The sequence below is a fragment of the Anabrus simplex genome, chromosome 3 (assembly GCF_040414725.1).
Source record: "Anabrus simplex isolate iqAnaSimp1 chromosome 3, ASM4041472v1, whole genome shotgun sequence".
NCBI lineage: Eukaryota > Metazoa > Arthropoda > Insecta > Orthoptera > Tettigoniidae > Anabrus > Anabrus simplex.
This window is the reverse complement of record NC_090267.1, coordinates 40,884,432-40,898,707: the sequence shown is the minus strand read 5'-3', so window position 1 is coordinate 40,898,707 and position 14,276 is coordinate 40,884,432. Positions and strand designations below refer to the sequence as shown.

Genomic DNA, 14,276 nt, shown 5'->3' with positions numbered 1-14,276 from the left:
AGGCTCTGATATCAATCCTAGTGATCAGAGTTAAAGGTGGCTCAATCTTCCCGGCACATTTGATCTAAATTGAATCCAGTTTGCATCAGCCTTTTGCCCAGTTTCCATGGAAGCTCCTTGATTTCACTTTATAAGAAATGAGTTGCCTTACCGCACTTTATTTTCTATTTGCTTAGTCCGTTTACCCTCCAGGGTTGAACTTCTTCCCGAACTCAGCGAGGGATCCCACCTCTACCGCCTGAAGGACAGTATGCTGGAGCGTGAGGCACTTGATCGGGGATACAACTGGGCAGGGGGATCAGTACCACGCCCAGGCCGTCTCACCTACTATGCTTAACAGGGGCCTTTTCTGGAGAAGAAGTGGGATACCACGGAAAACCTCTTAAGAGGTTGGCTGAGGCGGGAATCGAAGCCCCACTAGTCATTTGACCTGCCGAGACTGAGTGAACCCCGTTCCAGTCCTCGTACCACTTTTAAAGCCGGCAATCGATCCCACACCTCTGGCTGTAACAACTAATCACACTAACCACTACACAACAGAGGAGGACTAATTCTATCTTACAGAGCAAAATGTTATTCTCTTCATGCGCATGTACTCACATCAGTATTAGACAGACTTTTACTGGAGGGCTAGTAACACATTTGTGTGAATGATTTTAACACGAATTATTTACAAAGAAGTGAATAGTATGAGCACAGTTTTGAAGATTAAAATAAAATAAACGTAAAACAATAATAAGTGGAGCCAGTCGAATACATTCAGATGGTACACTAAAATAATTGAAGTATTAAAGGATTCATACTCCGGTAGTAAAATAAGCAATGAATAAAAAAGTAAGGAAGACATTGACTATTCTTCCTGAATAAAATTATATGATACCTTCCTACATATGTATGAATATTACAAATATATTTCCAATGACGATTGACTAAAGCAGGGCCTCTCAGAGTGCATGCACCTGGTGCAAAAGACAACTTCGCTTGGTAGACCGGAATGCAGACCCCCACTCCTCGATTTGGAACAATAGCGCTCTCTCTCTCTTTCCCCACGCCTGTCTCGCTCGCTCCGCCTGTCTCCCTCTTCCTCACCTGCTCCGTAGCGCTCCACATCCGAGCCGAATTGAGCCGAAATTAGCCGAGTAGCCCAGAGACGAAGCGTTGGTCCGAGCCGAACCGAATGGGACCGATACACTCTGCACAGGAACTCTGCGCCTGAATTTGCACACGTGAGATTTTGGGTATTTGAGAAGCCCTGGACTAAAGCATGACATTGTATGGAAGAGAAATAAGGACAATGAAATTTACATCAGACTGAGAAGAGATGTGTTGTTACACGATTATGCTGAAGGCGGGATGGCTAGAATGATTGGACGGTGGTGGTGGTGATGAGTACTGTTTTAATAAGAAGTACAACTAGGCAACCATTCACTGTATAACACTAATCAGAGAGAAATAAAGGAAGGGATCTGACACTTCGAAAAATGAAGGTATCGGCCAAAGAAAGGCAAGGGCCACGAAGGGCGTGAAAATGAAAGACTCCCTCGTCCTCGGAAACCTAATAGCGACGGGGTCGGAAAAGAACAACGGTTGGCCAAGGAAGGTGGCATAGGACAGATGAAAGTGAGAAGCCTGGCACAAGTAAGTGGAAGAAAAGCCAGGAGTCAGCTAAGGGCCCCGTCGTCGACGACCCACGCTCCAAAGTTTAGAGTACCTGGGGCCCCTTTTAGTCGTCTCTTACTACAGGCAGGGGATACCGTGAGTGTTATTCTACCGCCCCCACTAACAGAGGGTAATGATCTCACATACAGAGTCACTGAATAAAGTAGGTGAGTGGTGAACGATTTGGCAAAATTTTATGGCGAAAAGGAAAAATCGATAAGTGATATCTGTTGACTAGGCCATCTCCTGTTGGCTTTCGAGGGAATTGTAGTGGGGTGAGAATGGTAGGAAGAGATCAAGGTATTGAATAGCTGTCTCTGTAAATCAGTGGTAGAGTGTCAGCCTCCGAATCCCAGGGTAGCGGGTTCAAAACCCGCAGAGGTAGTCGGATTTTTTCAGGACAGTTAAAATACCAGTTCGACACTTCATGTCGTAAAATGTCGACATGAAAAAAATCCCTGGTGACACATTTTTAGTCCACTCTGTGGTGTAGTGGTTAGTGTGATTAACTGCCACCCCCGGAGGCCAGGGTTCGATTGCCGGCTCTGCCACGAAATTTGAACAGTGGTAGGAGGGCTGGAATGGGGTCCACGCAGCCTCGGTAGGTCAACTGAATCGATTCCCTCCTCAACCATCCTGCAAGTTGTTTTCCGTGGTTTCCCACTTCTCCTCCAGTTAAATGCCGAGATGGTACCTCACTTAAGGCCACGGCCGCTTGCTGCCCTCTTCCTTGTCTATCCCTTCCAAACTTCCCATCCCCCCACAAGGCCCCTGTTCTGCACAGCGGGTGAGGCCGCCTGGTCATCCTCCCTAGTTGTATCTCCGACCCAGAGTCTGAAGCTCCCGGACACTGCCGTTGAGGCGGTAGAGGTGGGATCCCTCGCTGAGTCCGAGGGAATAACCGACCCTGGAAAAGAAGAATGAGAAGGAGAAGAGGAAGAAGAAGAAGACATATTTCATTCACAGGACAAAATCTATTGAAACTCAGCCATGGACGCCCAAGAGAGACATCTAGTAGACCTAGAGTAAACCGGAACGTTAAAACTGACGAGCAGACAGCCAGCTGGCGTCAAAATGCTTGCACACGGTAACCGAGGCCATACGTTTCTTTCTTTCTTTCTTGTTAAGGTATCGTGTATATCAAACTGGTTGTAGGAGATGTACAGTAAGACTCCTTGGCTGAATGGTCATAATTGAGGCCTTCGGTTCAGAGGGCCCTAGGTTCGGTTCCTGGTCGGGTCGGGGATTTTAATCGCGTGTGATTAATTCTTCTGCCTCAGGAACTGGTTGTTCTTGTCTATCCCAACACTCACCTGTTCATATTGAGACAAGACACCACACTACCAACCACCACACAGACTCGCAACAGCGATTGTATCCCTTCAGATTTGCTTTGCGTCCGCAAGGGAATCCGGCCTTAAAATAGGGCCAAATTCACATATGCGACACAGTTCGCACTCACCACCCCACAAGCTGTGGGGAAAAACGGTAAAAGAAGAAAAAGGGGCAGACGGTTATAGGAGATATACAGTAGAAGGGAGCAGTTATGTGGCAGTGAAGTATTTTGCATTAGATAGGATCGCATAGAGAGCCACATAAAATCTCTCCCTCCCACTTCTGGCCATGTGCAAAGTAATTTGGAAAGTGTTACTAGCACTTACCCTGAGATCAATTCCAATTGTTGAGTTACACCCCTGAAGACGTTGTTCAGTGCGAGTTTGTCTTCGTGTTACCATTCATCTTCGACTGTATCTCAGTCCTGCCCTTGGTTGGACCTTTCGGCGTTTTATCCACTGGTTTGTCTGTGATAATGGAGAGATAAACTTCAAACATATGCAGTATTCTAATCAGATTGGAAAATCTTCAATGTAACAAGTTCATTAACAAAAGTATTGTACATGGTGCAATTTTATGCAGAGTAAAATGACACAAGGTATCAATAAAAACAACAACAACAATAATAATAATAATATAATAATAATAATAATAATAATAATAATAATAATAATAATAATGTTATTTGGTTTTACGTCTCAATAACTACTTTTACAACTTTCGGAGACGCCGAGGTGTCGGAATTTTTCCCGCAGGAATTCTTTTACGTACCAGTAAATCTACCGGCACGAGGCTGACGTATTTGACACAAGATATCGGTCATATATAATCATTATTATTTCCTACAAACTAGATACTTGCGGGTCCAAGAAAATTGAATTTTTTCCATCAAGTATTTCCACCAGTCTGTCATTATCATGTTGTAGTCCAGTTTTCTTAATCACATCCATAGAAGCTTGGGTATTCCTTGGCCTTTATTTTCCTTCATTTATAATCTCATATATCACTTGAACATTCTTTTCTGTACTGTGATTTAGCCGTCTTGACCATTAAAGGCTCTGTCCCAATTGTTAGAAATCACTTCTACTGCATATGTGAAGGCATATTTCAGAAAACTCCCCATGGTTAAACATACATTCAATATTTAAATGTTATGGTATACTTTGTCAGACTTCGGCAGTCCATTATTATAGGAAGTGCAAATAAATACCCTAGTGTCCAAAAGTTAAGCATAAATTACGAGTAAGCAGGGCAACAGGAAATAGACCGCAAATCGCACGACTTATGCACCTACCAACCTTACGTGTTCGCTCTGTATAGGAAAGGAGTGTTCCATGCTTTGTCTAGCGGCGTAACTACAAGGTAAACACAGCCATTGCCGGCGCCCCATATTCCCTCAGTCGTGTTTGCTCTGTTATAGTGTGCAGAGTGTAGCCTCGTGGTGAACGTGACAACATAATGGCACAAAGACCCCATTTGGACCACGTTTTACAGGGTAGAATACTCGGCCGCCTGGAGCCGGCCAGACACAGACCGAAGTCGCCGTATCCTTGAATGTGCCACAAAGTGTCATTTCCAGGCTTTGGAGACGATTTCGAGACACAGGAAATGTTAATCGTAGGCCAGCACCAGGTCGACCAAGGGTAAGCACCCCACAGCAGGACCGATATCTGGCCTTAACCGCCCGATGAATTCGGAGTGCATCTGAAAGACAATTGTCTGCGGAGCTTGCAGCCGTCTCAGGGGTTGCAGTTTCCCGGCAAACTGGGTGCCGGAGGCACAGAACAGCAGGGCTGTTTGCCCGACTTCCAGCGGTGTGCGTCCCTCTCACTCCAGCACAGAGACGGGCCCGTTTACTGTGGAGCCGTCAACATCGAAACTGGACCATGAATGAATGGAGGCATGTGCTCTTCACAGATGAATGCCGCTTCACTTTGCAGAACGATTATCGTCGCACATTAATCTGGAGAGATCCGGGTAGCCGATACAACCACAGGAACATTGTGAAACGGGACTATTATGGTGGTGGTGGTGGCGTCATGGTGTAAGGCGGCATCATGCTGAATGGCCGTACGGACATGCACATCTTCATGGTTGGTCTGAGGAACACTGTTAACGCTCGGATATACAGGGATGTGGTACTGAGACCACATGTTCAACTCTTCAGAGGTGCGGTTGGTCCAGACTTCCTCTTAATGGGCGATAATGCCCGACCGCACCGCGCTGCTCTGGTGGATTAATTCCTGGCTGGAGAAGACATTCATCGCATGGACTGTCCAGCAAGGTCTGAGGATCTTAATCCTATAGAACATGCCTGGGATGCATTGGAGAGGCGAATTGCATTCCGTCAGCCTCCGCCAAGGACCCTCCAAGACCTTCGCATTATCCTTTCGGAGGAATGGGACCGACGGCCGCAAGAGCTCTTGGACCATCTGATAGAGAGCATGCCACCTCGATACGAAGCATGTGTGGCCATTAGAGGTAAACATACGCCCTATTAACAGCATATTTTGTTGTGGAAGACATTGCCAAGTTTTGTTAGTTGTTGTCAGCGGTGTACCTTACCTATCAGGACCATTCTGGCGCTGTGTTTTGGACAAGTTGTGTGACATATGGTGTGTGATTCAGCTTCCGTTTGTTCATCAATCCGTCTGACATTCCTATCAGACGGTATGGCCTCGTTTAGTGATTATGCTTAACTTTTAGACTTTAGCGTAAAACGTAATTCATAAGAACACCAGAAAAAATTAGTCACCTCATTAAAAGAGCCATATTGGTCGCTTTGGAGCGATGTAGATGGTGTTGCACTGATACTAGGTGGTCATGTGACCCCTTACCGCTGACATGTAACCATAGCAGTGAATGGTGTGCGTGTGTGTGTCAGCGGGTTGTACGGAAATAGCGCATCAAGTTGGGTCAAAGCAAAGTCGTGACAGACTGGTAAAAGTGGGCTATAGTATTTGTTGGTGTATCCACACAGACTGTCCAACGTGTCTACCAGGAATAGCATGCACTCACAGCTATGGTGTTGACATAAGAACTGTGTTTGTAAGAAGATCCCAACCGACAGGGACGTGTGTCACGCCTTGTCAACGAAAATCGGTTTCAAACCCAACAGGAATTGCTGCTGTCAGTGAATGAAGGTCCATTCCAACCAGTCTGCGAGCGAACATTGTTAATTGTACGTAGACTGTTTTGATTTCCCAAGCGGTTATTGTACGGTTGAAAACGTGTTCGCGCATCATGGGATGACACTAACTGTTCGTTCAGATGGAGACATTAAATATGTGTCCGAAGAATTCGAAATTATTGCTGAACAATATGGGTTTACTTGTGAAGTATCGAGTTCCAGGCACTCTCCCGCAAACAGAAGTACTGTGAAATCCGTCGAAATAGCGAAGAGGATAGTTTCAAAATGCAATGACGTCAACCTGGTACTTCTCGAATAAATCGAGTCTTGCACCTGTTGAGCTGCTGTATGATAGAAAGCCGCGATCAATTTTTCCATCAGCAATTTCAACAGATTTGTAAGCAATTTCGAACAAGTGACTTTAAAATGAAACTGCAGAGCAAACAATACTATGTTCAAAGGAAGTGGGCGCATGACGGAGACAAGGTCTGGATTTGCGATATGCGGTGATATGACACTGTGACTTGGAAATCGGTGTTTTCCCGTTCATATGTGCTCAGAACACAAGAAGGAAATTTCATTAGACGGAACAGAAGATTCCTAGAGCAGATGCGGCATGATCGTACGTCATCAACTTTAGGTCATAGCAGCCTTAATATATTAGAGCAGGGCCTCTCAGGGTGCATGCGTTGGTCCGAGCCGAGCCGAGCGGGACCGATGCACTGTGCACAGGAAGTCTACGCCGCTGTTCGCACGCGTGAGATTTTGGGCGTTTGAGAGGCCCTGTATTAGAGGAAGGTGAGTTTCTACACTCAGCTGCTGAAGACCAACAGGCTACATCAGAACCTGGAAATCAGGAGGCATCTATCCAGTCCCATGGTTTTTAATGGTTAGCGTGCTGGCTTTCGGTCACAGGGGTCCCGGTTTCGATTCCCGGAAGGATGTAGAATTTTAACCATAATTTTAACCATAGCACGGGGGCTGGGTGTATGTGTCGTCTTCATAATCGTCATGACGCGCGGCTCACCTACGGACGTTATATCGAAAGACCAGTATGTGGCGAGCCGAACTTGTCCTACGACACTCCCGGCACTAAAAGTCTTATGCCATTTTATTTCAGGAGGCATCTAACCCGAGAACGAACACTAGAGTTCGAACACCGCCGATCAGGCTTCGAGATAATGTGCTAAATTGTACATGTATGTACATAATGACAGCTGAACAGGATGACGGATTTCGTGTTGGTGGTAACCTTGGTCATGCAGACGATACTGCACTCACTGCTAGCGATGAGAAAATGACAGAGCTCATTTCTCGTGTAAAAAAAGCCAGTGCACAAATAGGACTGCAAATTAACACGAACAAGACCAAAATAATGATTGTTGATAGAGTCAAGAAATTAGCTAGCACAGATACCTTCAAGGAATTGGACAACGTCTCATAAATGTTATACCTTGGTTCAGTCATTTCCAGCTAACTAGCTGGCTCCTGAGATTAAGGGAAGAGCAGCTTTGGCCAGAAATGTAATCACAAATATGTCCCATTTATGAAAGGATCGTTCCATCTCGTCGCCACTGAAAATGAGAGTAGCATCCAATCTCGCATATTCAGATTTCCTCTATGGAGCCGAGACGTAGGCACTTCGTGCTACAGACCTAAATATAGTAGATTATTTTGAAATGTGGTGTTGGCGAAGAATGGTTTGCGTACCTTGGAGAGCATTTCGCACCAATGACTCCATTATAAACCAGCTGAGGTGGTGATTATTGTTTTAAGGGGAAGTACAACTAGGTAACCATCCTCCATATAACACTAATCAGAGAGAAACAAAGAAAGAGATCTGACACTTCGAAAAATAAAGATATCGGCCAAAGGAAGACAAGGGCATGAAAATTAAAGACTCCCTAGGCCTCGAGTGCTCTAATACCGTCGGGGTCGGAAAAGAACAAGAGTTGACCAAGGGAGGTCGGATAGGATAGATGAAAGTGAGCAGCCTGGCACAAGTAAGTGGAAGCAATGTCAGGACTCAGCTAAGGGCCCCGTGGTCACCAACCAACACTCCCAAGTTGTGAGCCCCTGGGGCCCCTTTTAGCCAGCTCTTACGACAGGCAGGGGATACCGTGGGTGTTATTCTACTGCCTCCACCCACAGGGGGGATAAACCAGCTCAGCCTCAGAATCGGATTATTATCATCAATATGTACACACAGAGTTTTACAATTCTTTGGACAAACTGTAAGACAGCAAAGAAAAACTGATCATTCTTGGAAATGTTCCCGGCAAGAGAGATCGTGGACGAGTTCACACTCGATGTTCGAACATTATCAAGAGTTTAACTGGGTTGAATATCTTTGCCGCACCACGTCTGGCCGAGTACCAAGAGATGGAGACAATTGATCAACAGGCTTCTCGGAGATCACGATCCTCAAAATTGAGGGAACAATAAGATATGTAATCTATTAGTTTATTATCTATTTATTAATTAATAAGGAAAGAGAGATGTTGTGTTATGTAAAAACCGACTCCAATACTAAAACCGTGATATTAAAACAATCATGGTGGCCAAAGTAGCCGGACTGCTGGTATTAACACGAAAATACTGTATCACGCAGGGCCTACATATTGCACCAACGGCGATAATTTAACATGATAAATGTAATACCACTCTTGCGCATATGAAAACGCTTCGCGAACAACTATCCATATCATACTGTATAATAAACAAGAATCCAAATATTCTACCAGAACAAATGGCCAGCCCTAAAGCAAGCGTTTTTGTAAACATTTCGCTTAGTCACATACACGTTTTCTCTTAGATTTCACTTCGCTGCGTAGATGGAAAAACATAATAAAACTCTTAAAATGATTTTTATAACACAATTTTGAATGTAAAATCAATTAAGGTGCAAAATTCCTCGTTATATTCACTCTATGAGAACTATGAAACATAATTTGTTGTCTTGGTTTCGAAGTGGTGGACAATTTCTAATGTTCAGCATCCAATGAAATGAAGTACACCCGAGATGATTATGTTAACCCAATAAACTTGCCTCGCGATGCTAAGATTTCCTTTCCGGAAACTCTTAAAACTATCTTGACATATGGCATAGTAGCCCTTCAGACAATGATGATAAACGTAGTAATGAAACGTTCCGACACTGAAGTATAAAAGGTTTTTACGCATTGAAGCACATGTGTGCAGAAACTCTATTTATTCTAAACATTGATATCTTTAATCATAATGGACGGCTTCGATTTGGTGTAGTCTGCTTGACAACAGATAACCACGATATTGTCCGACTCGTTGGCTGAACGGTCAGCGTACTGGCCTTCGGTTCAGAGGGTGCCGGGTTCGATTACCGGCCGGGTCGGGGATTTTAACCTTAATTGGTTAATTCCAATGGCACGGGGGCTGGGTGTATGTGTTGTCTTCATCATCATTTCATCCTCATCACGACGCGCAGGTCGCCTACGGGAGTCAACTCGAAAGACCTGCACCTGGCGAGCCGAACATGTCTTCGGACACTCCCGGCACTAAAAGCCATACTCCATTTCATTTTACCACAATATTGGCACTATGAAAATCCTGCGATACAAACCCGGCTAATCCTTTCCAGCAGCTTTTCTTCTGTGCAACAGTGTACAGATTACTCCACCCCTGACACTTATGTGTTTTGTTATACTCCAAGATCCAGCCAGGCGTTACTAAAGGCAAGCACAGATTCTTGTAAAATACACTCGCATCCACGGTTACTAGACTAGACGGTAGGGGTCATCAGTTGGGTGCGCAGTAGCAAGCCACGCCTCCTGACGTCACGCGGTCCCCACGTTCGCTGAACCGCAGTGGAACCATTCCTCGAGAATGGCTCAAATCGACTTTCGTAATATTGCCTAAGAAAGCCAATGCAAACTTCTGCAATGAATACAGAACAGTTAGTTTGATGAGCCACGTTCTGAAAGTATACCTAAAGGTCTTGCATGCGAGAATTTATCATAAATGTGAGGAGAATATCGGAACCTCGCAGTTTGGCTTCAGACATGGTTTTGGTACAGTCTGCGGGTATTAGTCCAACGGTGCCGAGATGTCAATGTCGATGTTTTCGCTTGTTTCATCGATTACGAAAGAGCCTTTGATACAGTCCGGCATGATGAACTTATGAACATTCTTCGAGAATTAGGACTTGGTGGGCGGGACGTCCGTATTGTTGGTAATCTCTACTGGAACCAGAGTGCTGGCATAGGAGTTGATGGTCGTGTCTCGGAAGAAGTCTCAGTTATGAAAGGAGTTCGCCAAATCTGTATTATTTCCCCCATGCTTTTCAACATCTATTCGGAAAAGATTTTTCGAGATGTTCTTTACGGAAAGACTCAAGGAGTTGAGGATAATGGTTTCGTCATAAATAACATCAGGTTCGCCGATGACACTGTGCTACTTGCAACCAATCTCCAGGATCTACAGGAAATATTTTATGTTGTCACTGAAGCCAGCAGCGCCATGGGCTTGAGGCCTAATATAAAGAAGACAAAGTGAATGATTATAAGTAGGAAAGAAGATGGCATTCGAGGTAATCTCATAGCAGCAAAGGAACAGATCGCAAGAGGTGCAACATTTAAATACCTGGGATGTCACATCAATGATGAATGGGACCTTACTCACGAGATCCGATGCGGAATTGAGCAGGCCATAACTTCTTTTCAGAGACTTAGAAAACTTTTGACAAACCATGACCTTTCCATTACACTATGGAAGTAGTATAATAGGCGGGTTCGGCGGCCACCTCCACCTCAGGCTCCCAGAGGCCACCTCCACCTCCACCTCAGCCAGAGGCCTCCCAGATGCCACCTCCACCTCAGCCAGAGGCCTCCCAGAGGTCTCCTCCACCTCCCGCGGGAAATTTGAATTTGTAAACAAAGCCACGTGCTTTTTGACAGCTGTCATCGACAACAACGCATCGCTAACCTCAGTACTGCCATCTTGACGGGCCTAAACCTCAGTAGTGCCAACTTAACCTAACTAGCTCGAGATAAACAAAGCCACGTGTTTTTTGACAGCCACGTGCTTTTTGACAGATTTGTAAACAAAGCCACGTGCTTTTTGACAGCTGTCATCGACAACAACGAATCGCTAACCTCAGTACTGCCATCTTGACGGGCCTAAACCTCAGTAGTGCCAACTTAACCTAACTAGCATGAGGTAAACAAAGCCACGTGTTTTTTGACAGCCACGTGCTTTTTGACAGATTTGTAAACAAAGCCACGTGCTTTTTGACAGACAACAACGCATCGCTAACCTCAGTACTGCCATCTTGACGGACCTAAACCTTAGTGGTACCAACTTAACCTCACTAGCGCGAGGTAAACAAAGCCACGTGCTTTTTGACAGCCACGTGCTTTTTTGACAGCTGTCATCCGCCATCTTTAAACCACAAAGCACTGTGCTGCCCTCTATATCGCAGTAGCTGCAAAATTCGTCACCTGTCATCGGCAGTGCTACCATCTTGACGGGTCTAAACTTTAGTGCTACCAACTTAACCTCACTAGCGCGAGAAAACAAAGCCACGTGTTTTTTGACAGCTGTCATCCGCCATCTTTAATCCAGAGAGCACAGTGCTGCCCTCTTTAGCTACTTACCTTTGAAATGTGGTGACGGATAATTTGAAAAATGCTTTTTTGACAGCAGCCATCTTTGTGCACCGTGCTGCCCTCTTTAGCTAGATACCTGTGGTGGCAGGCAATTCCACGTGACAGCAGCCATCTTTAATCAAATCACGCAACCATTCTTTCTTTTCACAACCCTTTAAAAGAACAAGATCTGCTCTTGACAAATGTGCATTCATCATTAAAGGTAGAAAACGATAAGGTATTCCTTTTTCATCCCACTTCAAACCTAAATTGTTTTCAATCCACTGAGTCTGCTTTTTATCTTCATCTGTTTGCAAACAGTAAGGGAACGGTGGACTAAATACTAAACTAACAAGTTTTGGAGCCCACAACACACTGCAATCTAACACAGCCACCTCTTTAAACACAAATTTGTTTCCATTTACTTTAAAGCCTTGCACATCAACTATTAATGTTTTCGTCATGTTTGCACTCTACACTCTATCACTGTTTCTCGAAGACTAAACCTTTTAATCAACGAACGGGTTTAAACATGCACAATGACGTCATCACAACAGCACGTGCTTACTCTAGCTTGCCACATAGAGTGCAGCACTGAGGTTTGCGATTCAAGATGGTAGGTGACAGCTCGTCAAAGGTAAGTAGCTAAAGAGGGCAGCACTAAGGTTAGCAATGCAAGATGTTGGATGACAGCTGTGACGTAAAATATTACTCGCAAGATAGCACCACGATGCTCTTTTCATTAAAGATGGCAGCTTGTTAAATAGAATTTTTCAAATTAACCGCCTCAAAGGTAAGTAGCTAAAGAGGGCAGCACTGTTCTCTCTGGATTAAAGATGGCTGCTTGTCGAAAAGAATTTTTCAAATTAACCGCCTCAAAGGTAAGTAGCTAAAGAGGGCAGCACTGTTCCCTCTGGATTAAACATGGCTGCTTGTCGAAAATAATTTTTTCAAATTATCCGCCACCACAAAGAGGGCAGCACGGTGCTCTCTTGATTAAAGATGGTGGATGACAGCTGAAGAGCGAGTAGAATTTGTTTCCAAACAAGAGCACGTGGAATTTACCACCACCACATAGAGTGCAGCACTGTTCTCTCTAGATTAAAGATGGTGGATGACAGAAAAGCGCATAGGTTTGTAAAGCACGTAGAATTTGCCGCCACCACATAGAGTGCAGCACTGTTCTCTCTGGATTAAAGATGGCGGATGACAGCTGTCAGAAAAGCACATGGGTTTGTAAAGCACGTGGAATTTGCCGCCACCACATAGAGTGCAGCACTGTTCTCTCTGGATTAAAGATGGCGGATGACAGCTGACGAAATTGCCCCGCATGAGGGCAGCACGGTGCTCTATTGATTAAAGATGGCCGATGACAGCTGTCAAAAAAGCACGTGGCTTTGTTTCCCAACAAGAGCACATAGAATTTTTCAAATTGCCGCCACCACATTTCAAAGGTATCTAGCTAAAGAGTGCAGCACTGTGCTCTGTTGATTAAAGATGGCAGATGACAGCTGTCAAAAAAAGCACATGAGTTTGTTTCCAAACAAGAGCACGTGGAATTTTTCAATTTGCCGCCACCACATAGAGGGCAGCACGGCGCTCTCTTGATTAAAGATGGCTGCTGTCACGTGGAATCGCCTGCCACCACAGGTATCTAGCTAAAGAGGGCAGCACGGTGCACAAAGATGGCTGCTGTCAAAAAAGCACTTTTCAAATTATCCGCCACCACATTTCAAAGGTAAGTAGCTAAAGAGGGCAGCACTGTGCTCTCTGGATTAAAGATGGCGGATGACAGCTGTCAAAAAACACGTGGCTTTGTTTATCTCGCGCTAGTGAGGTTAAGTTGGTAGCACTAAAGTTTAGACCCGTCAAGATGGTAGCACTGCCGATGACAGGTGACGAATTTTGCAGCTACTGCGATATAGAGGGCAGCACAGTGCTTTGTGGTTTAAAGATGGCGGATGACAGCTGTCAAAAAAGCACGTGGCTGTCAAAAAGCACGTGGCTTTGTTTACCTCGCGCTAGTGAGGTTAAGTTGGTACCACTAAGGTTTAGGTCCGTCAAGATGGCAGTACTGAGGTTAGCGATGCGTTGTTGTCTGTCAAAAAGCACGTGGCTTTGTTTACAAATCTGTCAAAAAGCACGTGGCTGTCAAAAAACACGTGGCTTTGTTTACCTCATGCTAGTTAGGTTAAGTTGGCACTACTGAGGTTTAGGCCCGTCAAGATGGCAGTACTGAGGTTAGCGATTCGTTGTTGTCGATGACAGCTGTCAAAAAGCACGTGGCTTTGTTTACAAATCTGTCAAAAAGCACGTGGCTGTCAAAAAACACGTGGCTTTGTTTATCTCGAGCTAGTTAGGTTAAGTTGGCACTACTGAGGTTTAGGCCCGTCAAGATGGCAGTACTGAGGTTAGCGATGCGTTGTTGTCGATGACAGCTGTCAAAAAGCACGTGGCTTTGTTTACAAATTCAAATTTCCCGCGGGAGGTGGAGGAGACCTCTGGGAGGCCTCTGGCTGAGGTGGAGGTGG

General features: G+C 45.0%; 1 protein-coding gene across 1 annotated transcript in view; it reads right to left on the bottom strand.

Annotated features, from left to right (window-relative positions):
• LOC136866630 (O-acyltransferase like protein-like) overlaps positions 1–14,276 on the bottom strand; it is an 84,625-nt gene that overhangs the window by 13,819 nt on the left and 56,530 nt on the right. Inside the window, exon 4 of the mRNA XM_068226986.1 lies at positions 3,321–3,461. Coding sequence (XP_068083087.1) covers positions 3,367–3,461 — 95 coding nt within the window. The 3' untranslated portion in view covers positions 3,321–3,366. The remainder of the gene's footprint in view (positions 1–3,320; positions 3,462–14,276) is intronic.